Source organism: Sapajus apella, unplaced genomic scaffold, assembly GCF_009761245.1.
Source record: "Sapajus apella isolate SASKATOON/1434 unplaced genomic scaffold, GSC_monkey_1.0 scaffold53, whole genome shotgun sequence".
NCBI lineage: Eukaryota > Metazoa > Chordata > Mammalia > Primates > Cebidae > Sapajus > Sapajus apella.
In genome coordinates, this window is record NW_022436993.1 from 14,278,404 (window position 1) to 14,293,240 (window position 14,837).

Here is a 14,837-nt window from a genome sequence, read left to right on the forward strand (position 1 = left end):
ACCCTTCCTCATCTTTCCTTGTTCCTTTCATCTGTTCAGTTGGCTTTTCCATTATCTCAGGTTTCTCAAGGGCCTCTTAACTAGGACAAAACAGGACATGATGGTGTAATACTGAGTGTAGGTAGCGGTAGGGTTGGACCCCACTTCTTTCAGACACCGTCAGTCCTTTCTGCTCAGGTAAGTCACCGAGCATGGCACCGAATGATGGGTTTGACACTGGTGCGGGGAGAGCGAGTCAGTCGGTTCTGATCAAGAGGACAGCTACTTGGCTCAGGGGTTGGAAATTCAGGAGAGATAGGTTTGACTCACTTTACCAGCTTGGAACCATATGACCATATGCAGTCATTTAAAAAAAAAAATTAGTAATAAATGAATGTTTTGAGTTCTCTACGTGCTAGATTAGTAGAAGATCTAGTATCTCCTTATAAGTTGTCCTCCACCGCCCCCCAAATTATCCGTGACCATCAGGGGCTTACTCAATGCAGAGGGGCCAGCCTACCAATGGATAGAACTGAAGTGTGGCTTCGTGCTCACCCCCATGCTCCTGTAGCTGCATTTGCCATTGCCCGCATATTATCCAAATTTTCTTCATCAAAAGTAGGCTTCATATCTCCACTCCCCTGCAACTGTCTTCTTCCAGTCCTCCTACTGGTGTTTGTGTCTATTCAGTGACCCGAGCTGGAAACCTTGGGGTTATTATTCATGGATTCTTCCCACCCTCTGCAAATCCAGCTAATCCTCAAGCCCATTTGATTAAAATTCTTCAGTGTTTCTCTCTCCATCTCTCTCCATTTCCAGCACAAAAATCCTGGTAGACTTACGTCACCATTTACAGAGGCCTCCATGATAACATTCTAATGGGGTCCACTACGCCATACCAGTTTCACCATAATTTTGCCAGAATTGTTTTTCTAAAGGATATATCTGATTATTTGCTATCCTTATATGAAAAGAGACCTGAATATGAAGTAACCCAGCCTGGTAACCCATTGGCTCCAGTGTACAGTTCTTCCAGTTCACCCTGCACATGGTGTCCTAGTGGGGTAGCCTTACTATGTGTCCAGCTCCGTTGCCTGCCTCATCTCCTTTGAATCTTAAACTCCTGGCTTGTAGAACTGCTGCTTGGGAAGAGGGGTGCAAGGTAATACACCTCTGTGAACTTCTACCAGGGGCTAGAAGAGCAGTGTTTCAGGGAGCAAGAGAAGCAAGAGCTGCCAAGTCCCCACCGCAGCCTCAAGGGAAGGGAGAATGAATCATTTTCATGTGGGGGCCACTGGGAAGGCAGGATCCATGCGGAAGAGGCAGGTCTAGCTCCATCAAGTAAGAGAGCATGCCATCTGCAACCAGGAGGGCAGGTTGCCAAGCGGAGTTCTAGGGCACACAGCTAAAAGAGGCAGGGGTCAGTGGGCCAGGAAAACTAGGACCATTGTTGTGAGCAAGAAATCAATATAAAGGAATTTGGGTAAGAGAAGTTCAGAGATTTGCAGAGGAGTTGCGGGCACCTTTCCATGGTATCTCTGGAGCCTAAGAGGTACTTGGTAAATATTTGTCAAATAATTTATTTCTGGTACAGTTTCATTCTTTCCTGTTATTTGTTTACTACCTTAGTGTTGCTCTCTGGACTTCGTTCTGTTTTTAATGAGCTGGTTTCTTTCAATTACTTAAGAAAGGTTTATGGAATGCCTACTGTGCATCAGCACTGGGACATTTATAGGGCAGGGATAGGGTGACTGTTACCAGGAATTTTCCTAATAAGGAGGCACATAGATGGGCACATGTGCAGCTGTTCTGTTTTGGATGGAGTTCCTTGAGTTTCATTATTAATTTAACTGATAGCATTGTCCCCAGCAGCCACAAGAGTCCCCGACAAGCACCAGCAAGAGATCCACAAGCATGGGTTCCTTTGGGGCAGGCTCCCAGACAGGGGTCAGATTGTGGGCCTCTAATGACACAAGCCCAGTGTGAGGGTTTAAGAAGTTTTAGTACTTGCAGACCCCGGGGGATATAGCGCACCCCTGGAGGCCACACACACACAGGCCAGAGCGCACAGGCAGGGGAGAGAGGAACCCGTGGCCAGTTACCTTTATTGGGTTCAGAGTGTTAGACACACAGGTTTCCTGTAGGGAGCTGTAGTTGATAGACTGAAAGCAAGCAGGCAGGGGTCGCAGGAGGCCACGCAGGGACTGAGAGAGGGTCACTGTGGCATATCTTCACAGTCCCCATGGAGTGCAAGGGCAGCAGGCCGCCTCTAGTTATCCTATAGAGAGGTGGTCACCAGGCAGCAGCTGTGGAAAGCAGATGTCTGGATCGACCACGTTGAGGAACTGGGGGTGCAGTGAATAGAACCGGAAACTGTCAAGGTGACAGAGGCTTGCTTCTGGAATGAAACTCCCACTTAAAATGGATGCCAAGGCCACATAAAATTATGAGCATTTGCTGCCCTCCCTCTGTTTCCTACCATCTTTTGTCATGATTACCTGCGAATAATCATGTTCCATGTGGTGGCTCCTTCTCTCCTAGCTACGTTGAGGGACACCTGGTGTGGTGACTTCTGTGTTGCCCTCATACTTAGCAGATCCTGCAAGACTTTGTGTCATAAATTCTTTGTGTAAAGGAACGTGATCCCGTAGAGTCCTGATATTCAATGAGGGGAGAATCCAGCATGTGGTCTTACTAGATCTTGTCTAAGAAGTGTAGTTACTGAACTCTCCGCAGGATTTCAGGCTACCAGCAGGGTAGCCATGTGGCATGGATCCATTTTAGTAAGAGTTCTTTTCGTTCATTTTTCTTAAGAGGATTCAGCCTCTTCGAAAGAGATCAGGAAGAACGTACAGGTTTCCTTATAGCATCCTGTTTCGCTGAGAGCTCATTGCTCTAAAGAGCTTCCTTTTCCTGGTATCTATACATGGAGAAGTCATTGACTAATTATAACCAGAAAGACCAATAGAAGTCAATGAATGCTTCCAATCTCAATCTCCTGTATACTTTTCACCATTTTTGTTTTTAACCAAAGAAGTTAGGTTCCACTATGATAGAAGTCCATCTCCTGAAAAGGACGCATGTGACTTCTAGAGCCACGAAATGCTTGGTTAACACTTTGGTGACCATGAAAATCCTGTGTCCCTGCTGGACTACTGTGTACTCTTCGGGTTATGGTTCAGACCTTTGATTTAGGATTTAGGAAACCAGAGAATATTCAGTGGCCTGTCTGGCATCTAGTAGCAAGTGGGTCTAGTTAGGAGGTGAGTCCAGCGTGGGATGTAATAGCAGCCCAGCCTGTCCTGTTCCTCGCTAGCACTGCGCCACACCAACCGAGCTTCTACCGCTCGGCCTGCCAGTCTGCCCTCGGCACCCACTGTCCCCAGTTTATTTAGGTTGACTCAGCTTTTTTGTCATTGGCACTTTGAGTCTTCAGGCCTCGTTTCTGATCCTCTGCCCCATCTGCCCCAAATGTGCAAGGAAACCTCTTTCTTCCTGTCTGCCAAAGGCTGTCATTCATCATTCCCCACTGCGGAATGGAGCCCCAGAACTCCCTCCTCCTAGGCAGCAGCTGCAGGGGTGACCTGCTTAGCTGCTCCTGCTGCTTTGGGTGAAGAGTGTGTGACTCCTTAAACCCCAGAGACCATTCCTGAACGTACCGTCATCTCTCCTAAGAAGATTTTCCCACCCTGCCCTTCTTCAGCCTTCCCTGCCACCTCTCAGCACAGACTTCTGCAGTTTGCCATATTCCATCCTTTTTTGTTATCTATTTATTTATTTATTTTTATTTTGTTTTTGAGACTCAGTCTCACTCTGTCGCCAGGCTGGAGTACAGTGGCGCAATCTCAGCTCGCTGTAACCTCCGCCTCCTGTGTTCAAGTGATTCTTCTGTCTCAGCCTCCTGAGTAGCTGGGACTACAGGCATGTCACCACACCCAGATAATTTTTGTATTTTTAGTAGAGATGGGGTTTCACCATGTTGGCCAGGCTGGTCTTGAACTCCTGACCTCAGGTGATCCGCCCGCCTCGGCCTCCCAAGGTGCTGAGATTACAGGCGTGAGCCACTGCTCCCGGTCCTGTGTTTCATTCTTGAAAACGTGCCACAGTGAGCTAGGCCGTGAGCGTACTTCCTCTGAGCACGGCCCCGCTTCTGGCCTTCTGCCCTCTTCCTCTCAGCACTGTTTCTTCCTCCTCAGTTTCCCGACGTCCTGGTTTTTTGCGTATTTGTTTTGTTTTGTTTTGCCTTTGGGAGGCATGTTTCTGCACACCGCAAGGGCAGCCTACCGCCAGAACCCCTCATACCTGCCACCTTCCTCCCCCATCGCCACCTGCAGCTGAGGATGCTGGTTTTCAAAATGAAAATATAAAGTCATGCAAAACTCCAGTTGTATTTTCAGCCACAAACTTTTCATAGGCGTAAGTTTCGGAACTCTGAAACTGAGGTCATGACAAAGCAGATTTGCCCTCAGAAGGTTCCAGAATCCTTGTGACACCTTCCTTTTCTTAATGGTAGCCCTGTATACTAGCATTCTATGTACAGAGCAGAGGACCTTTGACAGAAGACACATACCTTCTTCTGTGATGTGTGGGTTCGTGTGAAGAAGCAAGCCGGCACGGACTCAAGAGCCAGGGCGGGCTTCTACCCCGTTTGGCCTGGCTGTTGCCTCTCTTTTCTTTCTTTCTTTCTTTTATTATTTTTATTATTATTATTATTATTATTATTATTATTACTATTATTTTGAGACGAAGTTTCACTCTCGTTGCCCAAGCTGGAGTTCAATGGCATGATCTCGGCTCACTGCAACCTCCATCTCCCGGGTTCAAGCAATTCTCCTGTCTCAGCCTCCCAAGTAGCTGGGACTACAGGCATGTGCCACCATGCCTGGCTAATTTTTGTATTTTTAGTAGAAATGGGGTTTCACCGTATTAGCCTGGCTGGTCTCGACCATGTGACCTCAGGTGATCCGCCCACCTCAGCCTCCCAAAGTGCTGAAATTACAGGCATGAGCCACTGCGCCTAGCCGTGGCCGTTCTTTTCAGGGAGCCTGGATTTGGGGGAGGGAGCCACCAACCTGTGCCAGCAAAGGCCAGTCTCTGCACAGCCATTAATGCAGGTACTCCTGACCTGATGGGGAGGGCTGTGGGTAGAAACCGCACAGGAAAGATGCCTCCTCTTGCTTGAATTGTGATGTTAGCTAGCCGGGAATGTATGTGCCTGGATGCTGAAATTAATACCCCATTTGCCTGTGGGTTTATCTTTCAGGATTCCTCTAGGAGCTTTTCCCGACACACCCTGTTCCATAGCTTCTTAAGAAAGTAGTACATTTTGCTGACTCTGCCCTATTTAAATCTCGCTTGGTCATTCATTCTCATAAAATCTGGAATGTGATTTATTGTTTATGTCATGCAGTTTTCACAGGGGTTTGAAGTAGAGATAGTTTGATTACAAATTAGAATATTTCTCCTCACACGCATATGCTAGCAACACACAGCAATATTGTAAATTTGGAAATCTGTGTTATTTCTGTGTTCACCCATGTTCAATTAGACAGAATTAATATACACTGTAATGTTTTTAGTACCATATTTTAAAACTGGAGATATTTATTTCAAAATAGTGAACAACAAATTCAAAATAAACTTCCCTATTTAGTAACATAACACATATATTAATAAGCAAAATATCTAACTGCACAACACCAAGTGGCTGGGTTATGTGCAGTTCCCAGTTCTACAGAGAAACCTGGCTTATGTGATCCGAGTGCATATTATATTGAACGTGCTGTATTTATTTGTAGGAGCTGTATTTTTCTTAACAGATGCTGTCTGTTAGTTCTTTTTTTCTTTTTCTTTTTTTGAGATGGAGTCTTGCTCTGTCACTGAAACTGGAATGCAGTGGTGTGATCTCGACTCACTGCAACCTCCCCCTCCCAGGTTCAAGCGATTCTCCTGCCTCAGCCTCCCGAGAAGCTGGGACTACAGGTGTGCACCACCACATGCAGCTAATTTTTGTATTTTTAGTAGAGATGGGGTTTCACTATGTTGGCTGGGATGGTCTTGATCTCTTAAGCTCGTGATCTGCCCGCCTTGGCCTCCCAACGTGTTGAGATATTACAGGTGTGAGCCACAGCTCCCAGCCAGTCTTTTTCTTACAGTTTAAATTTCAAGCATTTAGTAGAGTAACTGCATGAAAGTTTACACACACATACCTTGGCCTACGATTTTTTTTTTTTTTTTTTGAGACAGGGTTGGCCTCTGTCACCCAGGCTGGAGTGCAGTGGCATGATCTCAGCTCATTGCAACCTCCGCCTCAGGGTTCACACAATCCTTCCGCCTCAGCCTCTAAGTAGCTGGGACCACAGGCACATACCACCACGCTGGGCTACCTTTTGTACTTTTTGTAGAGACGAGGTTTCTTCGTATTGCCCAGGCTGGTCTCAAACTCCTGAGCTCAAGTGATCTGCCAATCTCAGCCTCCTAAAGTGCTGGGATTACAGGTGTGAGCCACCATGGCTGGCAGTGGCCTAAGATTTTATCTTCTGGGTGTGAGGGGGGAAAAAAGTCCATTTCTCTTCTTCTTTATGAAGAACTTCATCTTTATGAAGAACACTTCATCTTAAACTGGCTGATGCACAGTTTAAGAAGATAGTATGTTTGAAGGAGCTCCCAATAGATATCAGCATCCTCTGATATTATTATTGATGGAAAATATTTTCTATCTGTACAATATTATAGATAACCTCAAGCAATATTTATTAAGTACTCTTTAGTGCAGTATAGAAGTTCTTTAGTTTAAGAAAAATTTCCTGAGGGGGAGAAAAATCTTAAAAAAAACAAGTCAGGCCAGGCACACTGGCTCACACCTGTAATCCCAACACTTCGGGATGCCGAGGCAGCGGATCACAAGGCTAGGGGATCAAGACCAGCCTGGCTAACACGGTGAAACCCTGTCTTACTAAAAATACAAAAATTAGCTGGGCATGGTGGCGTGTACCTTGTAGTCCCAGCTACTCTGGCATCTGAGGCAAGAGAATCGCTTGAACCCGGGAGACGGAGGTTGCAGTGAGCTGAGATTGAGGCACTGCACTCCAGCCTGGGCGACAGAGTAAGACTCTGTCTCAACAACAACAACAACAAAAATGTCAGTGTAGGTGAGGTGGGATTTCAAAGTGGCCCGTGACCTTTTGCACGCAGTGACGCTGCAGGGGGGAGGTGGCAGTGGGTTTGGCGTGGGAGGAGGGCAGAGTGGGGAAGCTGCATTGCCGCCCTTCCCATGCTGGTACAGCCAGTGACCTCAAGTGGCAGGGGCCCCTCAGTCATCACCAGGGCTGATGTGATGGGAGTCAGGGTGCCAGAAAAACAAAGCCCCCCTCGCTTGCCACGCTGCCACTCGGCGCCCCCTGTCTCCTCGGCCCTCCTCTCTGAAGGCGATGTCTCCAGCAGCAGCGTATCATCCCGGAGGATGTTGTGTCAGTAGTGATGCCCAGTGTCTCTGCCAGTCCAGGCCTTCTTCCTTGCCCTCGCCCCGCCTGCCGAAGCTGACAGACAGTGAGCAGAGCGCGTTAGTGACCTGCCCATTCCTCGCAGGTGGCTGTGGCACATCAGGACGGAGGGCTTCTGCAGTCCAGTCCTATCCTTGACCTTGTCTCAGCCTGTTTCCTCATGACCTTCTCACTCAGAAAATGCTTCCAAAGAGGGGATTTCCTGTTTGTTGCCGATGACACACTCTCAAGAAACCTCTTTTATTGTAAGAGACTTGCAGAAAGAGCTTAAAATGAGATGCAGTAGGAATCGGATGGTTTTTTCAGACTGTAGCCAGTTCTCCTGCCTTTGCGTTTTACAGATTAAGTTTATAGAATCAGTCATCTTTCCCATTTCCAAAGAAGGGTTGTCTTTTCCTTTCTCTTCTTTTTGGTTAGTGAACGGTTTTTCTCTTTCGCTAATTTAGAATGCTAACTTTGGCCCTGTTTCCATTAGGAGATGAAAGCATGGAAATAAAAAAGCAAATTACAGGGATGAGAAGACTGCTGAATGACAGCACCGGGCGGATATATCAGCGAGTTGGCAAAGAAGGAGAGAAGTTAAAAGAAGAGCCCCAGGATCTGGATTTAGTCTGGCCTCCGCGTTTGAACTCCTCTGCTGAGGCCCCGCAGAGCCTCCATCCGTCTTCACGTGGTGTGTGGAATGAGCTACCGCCCCAGAGTGGACAGTTCTCAGGGCAGTATGGCACCCGTTCTAGAACCTTCCAAAGCCAGCCCCACCCTGCTGCAAGCTCCAACGGTACGGTTGTCAACAAACATTCAGAAGGCTCTCATGGGGATTTGTACTGTTGTGTTTTATTTCTAAATATTCATTGTGTTATTTGAGTTCAGTTTATTAAACCCTCCCATAATTACCTGTCTTCACAGAGTTACTATAAAAGGCAGGGAGACACAAAGGACAATACCAGAGAGTATTAAAAAAACAAAATCGAGAATTAGGAAAGACGGGGGTTCTAGATTATAAGTGAAGATTTCCTGGTAGAGATTTTAGCCCTTTAAGAAGTGAAAGCGGGCCAGGCGCAGTGGCTCACACCTGTAATCCCAACACTTTGGGAGGCCGAGGTGGGCAGATCACCTGAGGTCAGGAGTTCGAGACCTGCCTGGCCAACGTGGTGAAAACCCCGCCTCTACTAAAAACACGCAAAAAATTAGCCGGGCGTGGTGGTGCGCACCTGTAATCCCAACTACTTGGGAGGCTGAGGCAGGAGAATTGCTTGAACCTGGGAGGCAGAGGTTGCAGAGAGCGGAGATCCCACCATTGCACTCCTGCGTGAGCAACAAGAGTGGAACTTCATCTCAAAAAATAAAAATAAAAAAAAATTAAAGCGATTATTTTTTGCCTATATACAGATATTACCGTCACAAAAAAAAACAACTGAACATTAGGGCAAAAAGAGCTGGCCATTGTCACTAAAAGAAGCTTCCTGGTCCTATGGTGTATTACTGACATATCCTCTCATTTACTCCTTCACCTTCCCCATTATCAGAAGAGTCCCAGATAAAGCGGGGGCTGATAACCCAGCATCCCATGTCAGTACTGGACCCAGTGATCCATATTTTATAACATGCTTCATTAGCAATGGAAAGTATTCCTTTAAAGTAAAATTTTCTTAATTTAAGTTTCCTAATTGTTAAGAAAAGAATCAAACGACAGTTTTTCTTTTCAAAGCTTAAGGAAAAAACCTGATGCTTTCTGTGGTCATATTAGTTTTCTAGCCAACCACATTGGACACTATAATACTTGTTCTGTAAACAGTGTAGAGATGTGCAGATCTGTAGTTTTCACAAAGAGAACAAGAGAAAGGTAAGAAAGCATTTTCAGCTTCCTTAAGAAGTTAAGGATTTTTTTTCATACATTTTCATTTTCATTTTAATTCACAATATCCTTCAGGAAAAAGAGAACTGTTTTGGTTTCTTTATTTAAACACAGTTTGTGGTTCAGATGCGTGAAAAGCCATCCTGAGACATTGGTGAGACAGCAAAGGACCCCAAAGATGTGTGGGTGTCTTCTCCTCCTCTCAATATTGCATAAGCCAGTATCAAAGTTCCCATGCTGGCATGTGTCCAGGTTAGAGGGACATGGCTCTTTAAAGACTCCTCTATAAAAATAAAAAGTCAGCTCTCTTTAAAATTAAAAAATGATTTATAACAAGCTGAAAAGGGTTGGTTTTGTCCTCTAAAAATGATAAAGATGGTACTTAGAATAGTGACTGGAAATATTTTTTAAGACCGCCCAACTCTACTATGATGGAAGAGAGAATAGGAGACATAAAATACCCTTAGGTATGTATGAGGTTAATAACCCCACATTGGCAAGTTTTGAGTAAACAGTGTTCTATTTCCCAGTATATATCAGGGACCGTGGATTTGCTTTGAAGGTATTAGTCAAGTTAGTAAAAGTTACAAACATAAATTCCCCCAAATCAGTTTGAAAATAGATACTGATTTTATGCTTTCAATAGAAACATGGCCAGGAGTGTTGGCTCATGCCTGTAGTTCTAACACTTTGGGAGGCCAAGATGACTGGATTGCTCGGACCAGCCTGGCCAACATGGCAAAACCCTATTTCTGCTAAAAAATACAAAAATGAGCTGGGTGTGGTGACGCACGCCTGTAGTCCCAGCTACTTGGGAGGCTGAGGCAGGAGAATCACCTGAGCTTGGGAGGCTGAGGCAGGAGAATCACCTGAGCTTGGAAGGCTGAGGCAGGAGAATCACCTGAGCTTGGGTGGCGGAGGTTACAGTGAACCAAGGTCGTGCCACTGCCCTAGAGCCTAATGCAAGACCCTGCCTCAAAAAAATAAATAAATAAATAAATAAATAAGAAAGAAAAGAATATATTATGTATAACTGTGACTACTTTGGTATTTCATTGGGATTATTTGCAGTTTTAACACTGTAACATTACAGCTTTGCTACAGTTTTGAATGTAAATAATTGGACTACTATGATCACTAAATTATCTTGAAGTATTTCATCGTTTTGCTCTGGTGAATTTTTCTATAGTATTCTCAAATAATGCGTATTACAGGATGTAAGGTATATAAAGTATAATTAAACATATAATTGGAACAAAACCGTAGAACTTACCTTGCGCCCCTCTGAGAAAATATGTGCTGGGAGTCTAAGCTGCTCCACTTATGGTGGTCAGGGTGAACAGGTGCTGGAGGGAACCCAGTGTAAGAGCAATTTCCCAATGTCCTATTTCATTCTAAGGACAGTAGAAAATACTTGCTTACCTATAAGGGAAACAGAGTAAGATAGGTTTACTAAGGAAAAGGCATTACTTTTTTTTTTTTTTTTTGAGACAGAGTCTCACTCTGTCACCCAGACCGGAGTGCAATGGCACGATCTTGGTTCACCACAACCTCCGCTTCCCAGGTTCAAGTGATTCTCCTGCCTCAGCCTCCCAAGTAGTTGGGATTATAGGCGCCCACCAGCACGCCCAGCTAATTTTTGTATTTTTAGTAGAGACAGGGATTCGCCATGTTGGTCAGGCTGGTCTCGAACTCCTGACCTCAGGTGATCCGCCCACCTCGGCTTCCCAAAGTGCTGGGATTGCAGGCATGAGCCACGGTACCTGGCTGGAAAAGGCATTCAATGTAAACAGTGAAAAAGAGGCTATGGTGAGGGGAAGATAAGGAAGAGGAATGGAGAAAAGAGGTAGGAGGGTTTTATTTATTACATTGAAGAAAAGCCAGCCAGCCCGCCAATACCCTCGAACCCATCCAATTCAAATATACCCTCCCATCCCTACTCTCTGTCCTTCCCCACCCCAAACGCCACACCCAGAGAGGATTCTGAAACTTTCCGTGTGTGCACAGGTCTTTGTTTTTGAAATAATGTGCTTAATATCAAAACTATTTTCAATAGAACACAATTCCTAATATGAACTCTTACGCACAGCTACCAAATATTTTTTGCAGGGCTGTTGTCAGGGTTTGTTTTCTGTGTGAGCTAGTGTGAGTGTGTTTAGAGTGAGTTTTGAGGTGTCATTGTTGGAGATGGACGGCTCTGACAATAGGGAGGCCTGCTGTGGCCGCTCACCGTGTGTGTGTGTGTGTGTGTGTGCAGGTGGGTTCCTGCACCGCACCACAGCACGCATCTTACAGTGTGGGAGCCGGGGTAATTAGATAAAGTCAGACCCCCAGATTTAGGCTGTGATAATTAGCGGGTCCGTTTCCCTTAGTCACAGCTTCATCGTAATTGCACGTGCTTCAAAATCCTGCCAAGATACTTCTTTTTTCTCCCCACCTCTTTATGATTTGTTTGTTTGTTTGTTTGGAGTATGTCATTCTTCTCTTTCATGCGCAGGAGAACTTCCAGTGGTGAATTCATCAGCTGGATCAAACTGCTGTACTTGTAACTGCCAGTCAACGTTGCAGGCCATTCTGCAAGAACTCAAGACCATGAGGAAATTAATGCAAATTCAAGCAGGTACAAGGATCGGGCCTCAGAATGAGTCCTTGATTTTTAATGCATATCTGACATCTTCTGTTGGAATGTTCATTGTGCTTTTATTAAAGCCTCCTCCTCACCTTGCTGGCTTGCTGCGCCTTTTCAAGTATCTGTTTTTTCTGCTTTCTCTGCAATCCATTTTTCCTTTAGCAAATCAAACATATTTTGTCTTGCTGCTGATACAGCTCATATAATTATGTGTATGTGCTTGATAGACTGCATTCCATGATCTCCTGGTACTTCACAAATGTCAGTTAATTAAATTTGGGAACAATTGTATATGGAGGAGCCCTCTAGGAAGCATGGGCTTCAGTGTTCAAGGACATAAGCAGATAAGAAATGTTGAGCCCCAGGCTGCGCTCTGTGGCTTTTCTCTCTCCCGTTCAGGATGCCGTTCGGAAGCTCAGAGACCCTCCCACTCTGTCCTCATTGTTTCTGTGACTTCTCTTTTTATTTTCAGTGCTGTCAGGCAGGTTGAGGAACGGAAGAGCAGTGGATTTGTGGTTTGGGATTGGACGCCGCTTTCTGCTCTTAGAGCTGTGTGATATGTCTGAGCTTCCTGTTTCTCGTCTGTAAATGGAGAATTTGTGTCTAATTCATAGGGTTGTTGTCAAAATAGAATGATGTAGTAGATGTAAATGAACTTTCTAAGGCATGGTGTGCGAGCCTAAGCTGTTTTATTAGTGTCGTCTTCAAGTCCATGGAGCGTTCTATAGAAGCCTGTAAGTCTGGGTCTTCATTATAGCAGCTGTATTTTCTGATCTTCACAATTGAGGGAAAACAGAATTGTTTTTGTCCCAGATACAAGAAATAAATCATTTTATTAAGTTTTCCCTCTTGTCAAGGGAAATCACCCCTTGATCTTAGCCATGTTGTGACTGGCTTTCCTGCCCTTTCATCGGAAGGGCATTCAGGGAGGTCGCTCCTCAGAAGCTGTTCAGGATGCCATTTAGTGAATTCGAGTACAATTTTTGATAGAAAAAATTACAAAATTTAAAAAAAAAAATTTTAATTATAAAAATTATTTGGTTTTGGTAGAAAAAGCTTAATACTTAGATATATCAATCATCCAATATCACATTGAAGCAGGATGAGCTACTTTCTGAAAAACAGCATCTTTTTAAGCACTGAATTTGGTTTTACCCCAAGGAAGCCTTTTGCTCAGGTCAATATGCATTGGACTGACCCTGCTCCACCATGATAATCTGTGTTCTTATTAACCTGGCAGAGGTTAACGTCTCCTAAATAAGGAGCTCAGAAAGAAAGGTTACTTTATGATGTTCGGATTCTTTTCTCCGAGGGGGAATTTGTTAGCACTTAAGAAAATATGCATATGAAATCGTAATGATTTATTTTGTCACTTAAGCTCCTTACTACTGAAATGGCAAGCTACAAATTGCAACCATTTAAATCCTTGACGGAAGCCTTTTTAGAATCTATTAAGTAAATGCCACTTTGTCGCTGTGTTTTCTTTTCTGAACCTTTGCAGATTAGGGAGGTAAACGATTCCAAAGCTGTAGGATGGCACAAAGGATAAACTGAATAAATTACTCTCCTTTAATTTTCTTAAACCTAAAAAATTTGTGTCATGTGGGTAGATTTACTTAAGGGTTTAATGCCTGAAGACTTAGATTTAAATTACATTTAGAAAGTTTCACCTTTCTTTTAAGAAGACAAGGAATAAGACCTAGAGGTAAGGTCTGGATGCCAGGTACTTGGGCTGTGCCTAGATTTGTGAAAGGAGAAGAAAACCTGAGATAGTCCCCGTGTTTCTTAAACCAAAGCATTGTCATTTTTACTTCAGAATCATGAGGCTTAGCAAGGCCTGAGGCCTAGACCATCATTATTCGTGGTCCCCTTGATTTTAGGGGTACAGACCCAGCCTTGAGGTTGAATGCAGAAAGAGCAAAGAGAAGTTCCCAACTCTGGCTGCACAGTAGAATTTCTGGAAGAGCTTTCAGACAATACCTATTCCCAGGCTGCACGCCTGGAAGTGTCAGTTCCCTTAGTCTGGGCTGGGGCTGAGGCGTCTCAGTGTTTTCAAACTCGAGTGATTCTGATGGACAGCCAAGGTGGAGAAGCAGTGAGCTAGATGACTGGTTTAAAAACTTCTGTGCTTTTCCATAGTGCAGTTAGTTTGTTTCTAATATTTATGAATTGCTTTCAAATTTGGAGACAAAAATATTAGGATCAAAGTGTAAATATTCTTTATTTTCAGATGATAGGAGGTAAGAGGAAGTGATCCATGTATGTGCCTTTAAAGACCTTAGGTTTCACTTGTTTTATAGGATGATTTCTGTTGAAAAGCTGGGACATCCTGTAGCCATGTTTAGGAAGCCATATTAATATTTGAGGATTTAAACAGTGATGCCATGTTTCCCAATTACACTTTCCAAGAGAGTATTTTTGAATGGTTAGCAAACATTACTTCTCAGAGTGCACCTGTGACAACTGTAATTTGCCGTCCTGGATTTCCTTAAGTATAGATTCAGTGTGAATACTTGGTCGCTGTACAGGTACTGTGCTTTTTGTCTTTGGAACTGTTTCTAGATTTCACTAATTTGTTTGACTTGCACGGAATGATATTGCTCCTTCAAGTATGCCAAACTGAGGTCTAGGGAAGTGGCCTGGTCTGAAGCCAGGTAGCGGAGTGCTCTGGAGGTGGTTGCTGTGTGGAGAATATTTGGTGAGGAAGGATTCACTGGTCCTAATTAGGTAACTAATAGGCTTTTCCCACCTGCTTACGGGTCCGTATTACAGAATCATCCCAGACTACTACTTTGGATCAGTCTTGCCCAAATGATCATCACTATTTCATCTTTGTCCATTTTGGCACCTGTAGATTATTAGGACCTGATCA

General features: G+C 44.4%; 1 protein-coding gene across 8 annotated transcripts in view; it reads left to right on the plus strand.

Annotated features, from left to right (window-relative positions):
• The window catches only part of BEND7 (BEN domain containing 7), a 92,657-nt gene that overhangs the window by 22,997 nt on the left and 54,823 nt on the right, over positions 1-14,837 (plus strand). For all 8 annotated transcript variants that reach the window (XM_032244024.1, XM_032244027.1, XM_032244025.1 and 5 more), the window contains exons 3-4: positions 7,957-8,259; positions 11,834-11,956. In XM_032244024.1, coding sequence (XP_032099915.1) covers positions 7,957-8,259; positions 11,834-11,956 — 426 coding nt within the window. The remainder of the gene's footprint in view (positions 1-7,956; positions 8,260-11,833; positions 11,957-14,837) is intronic.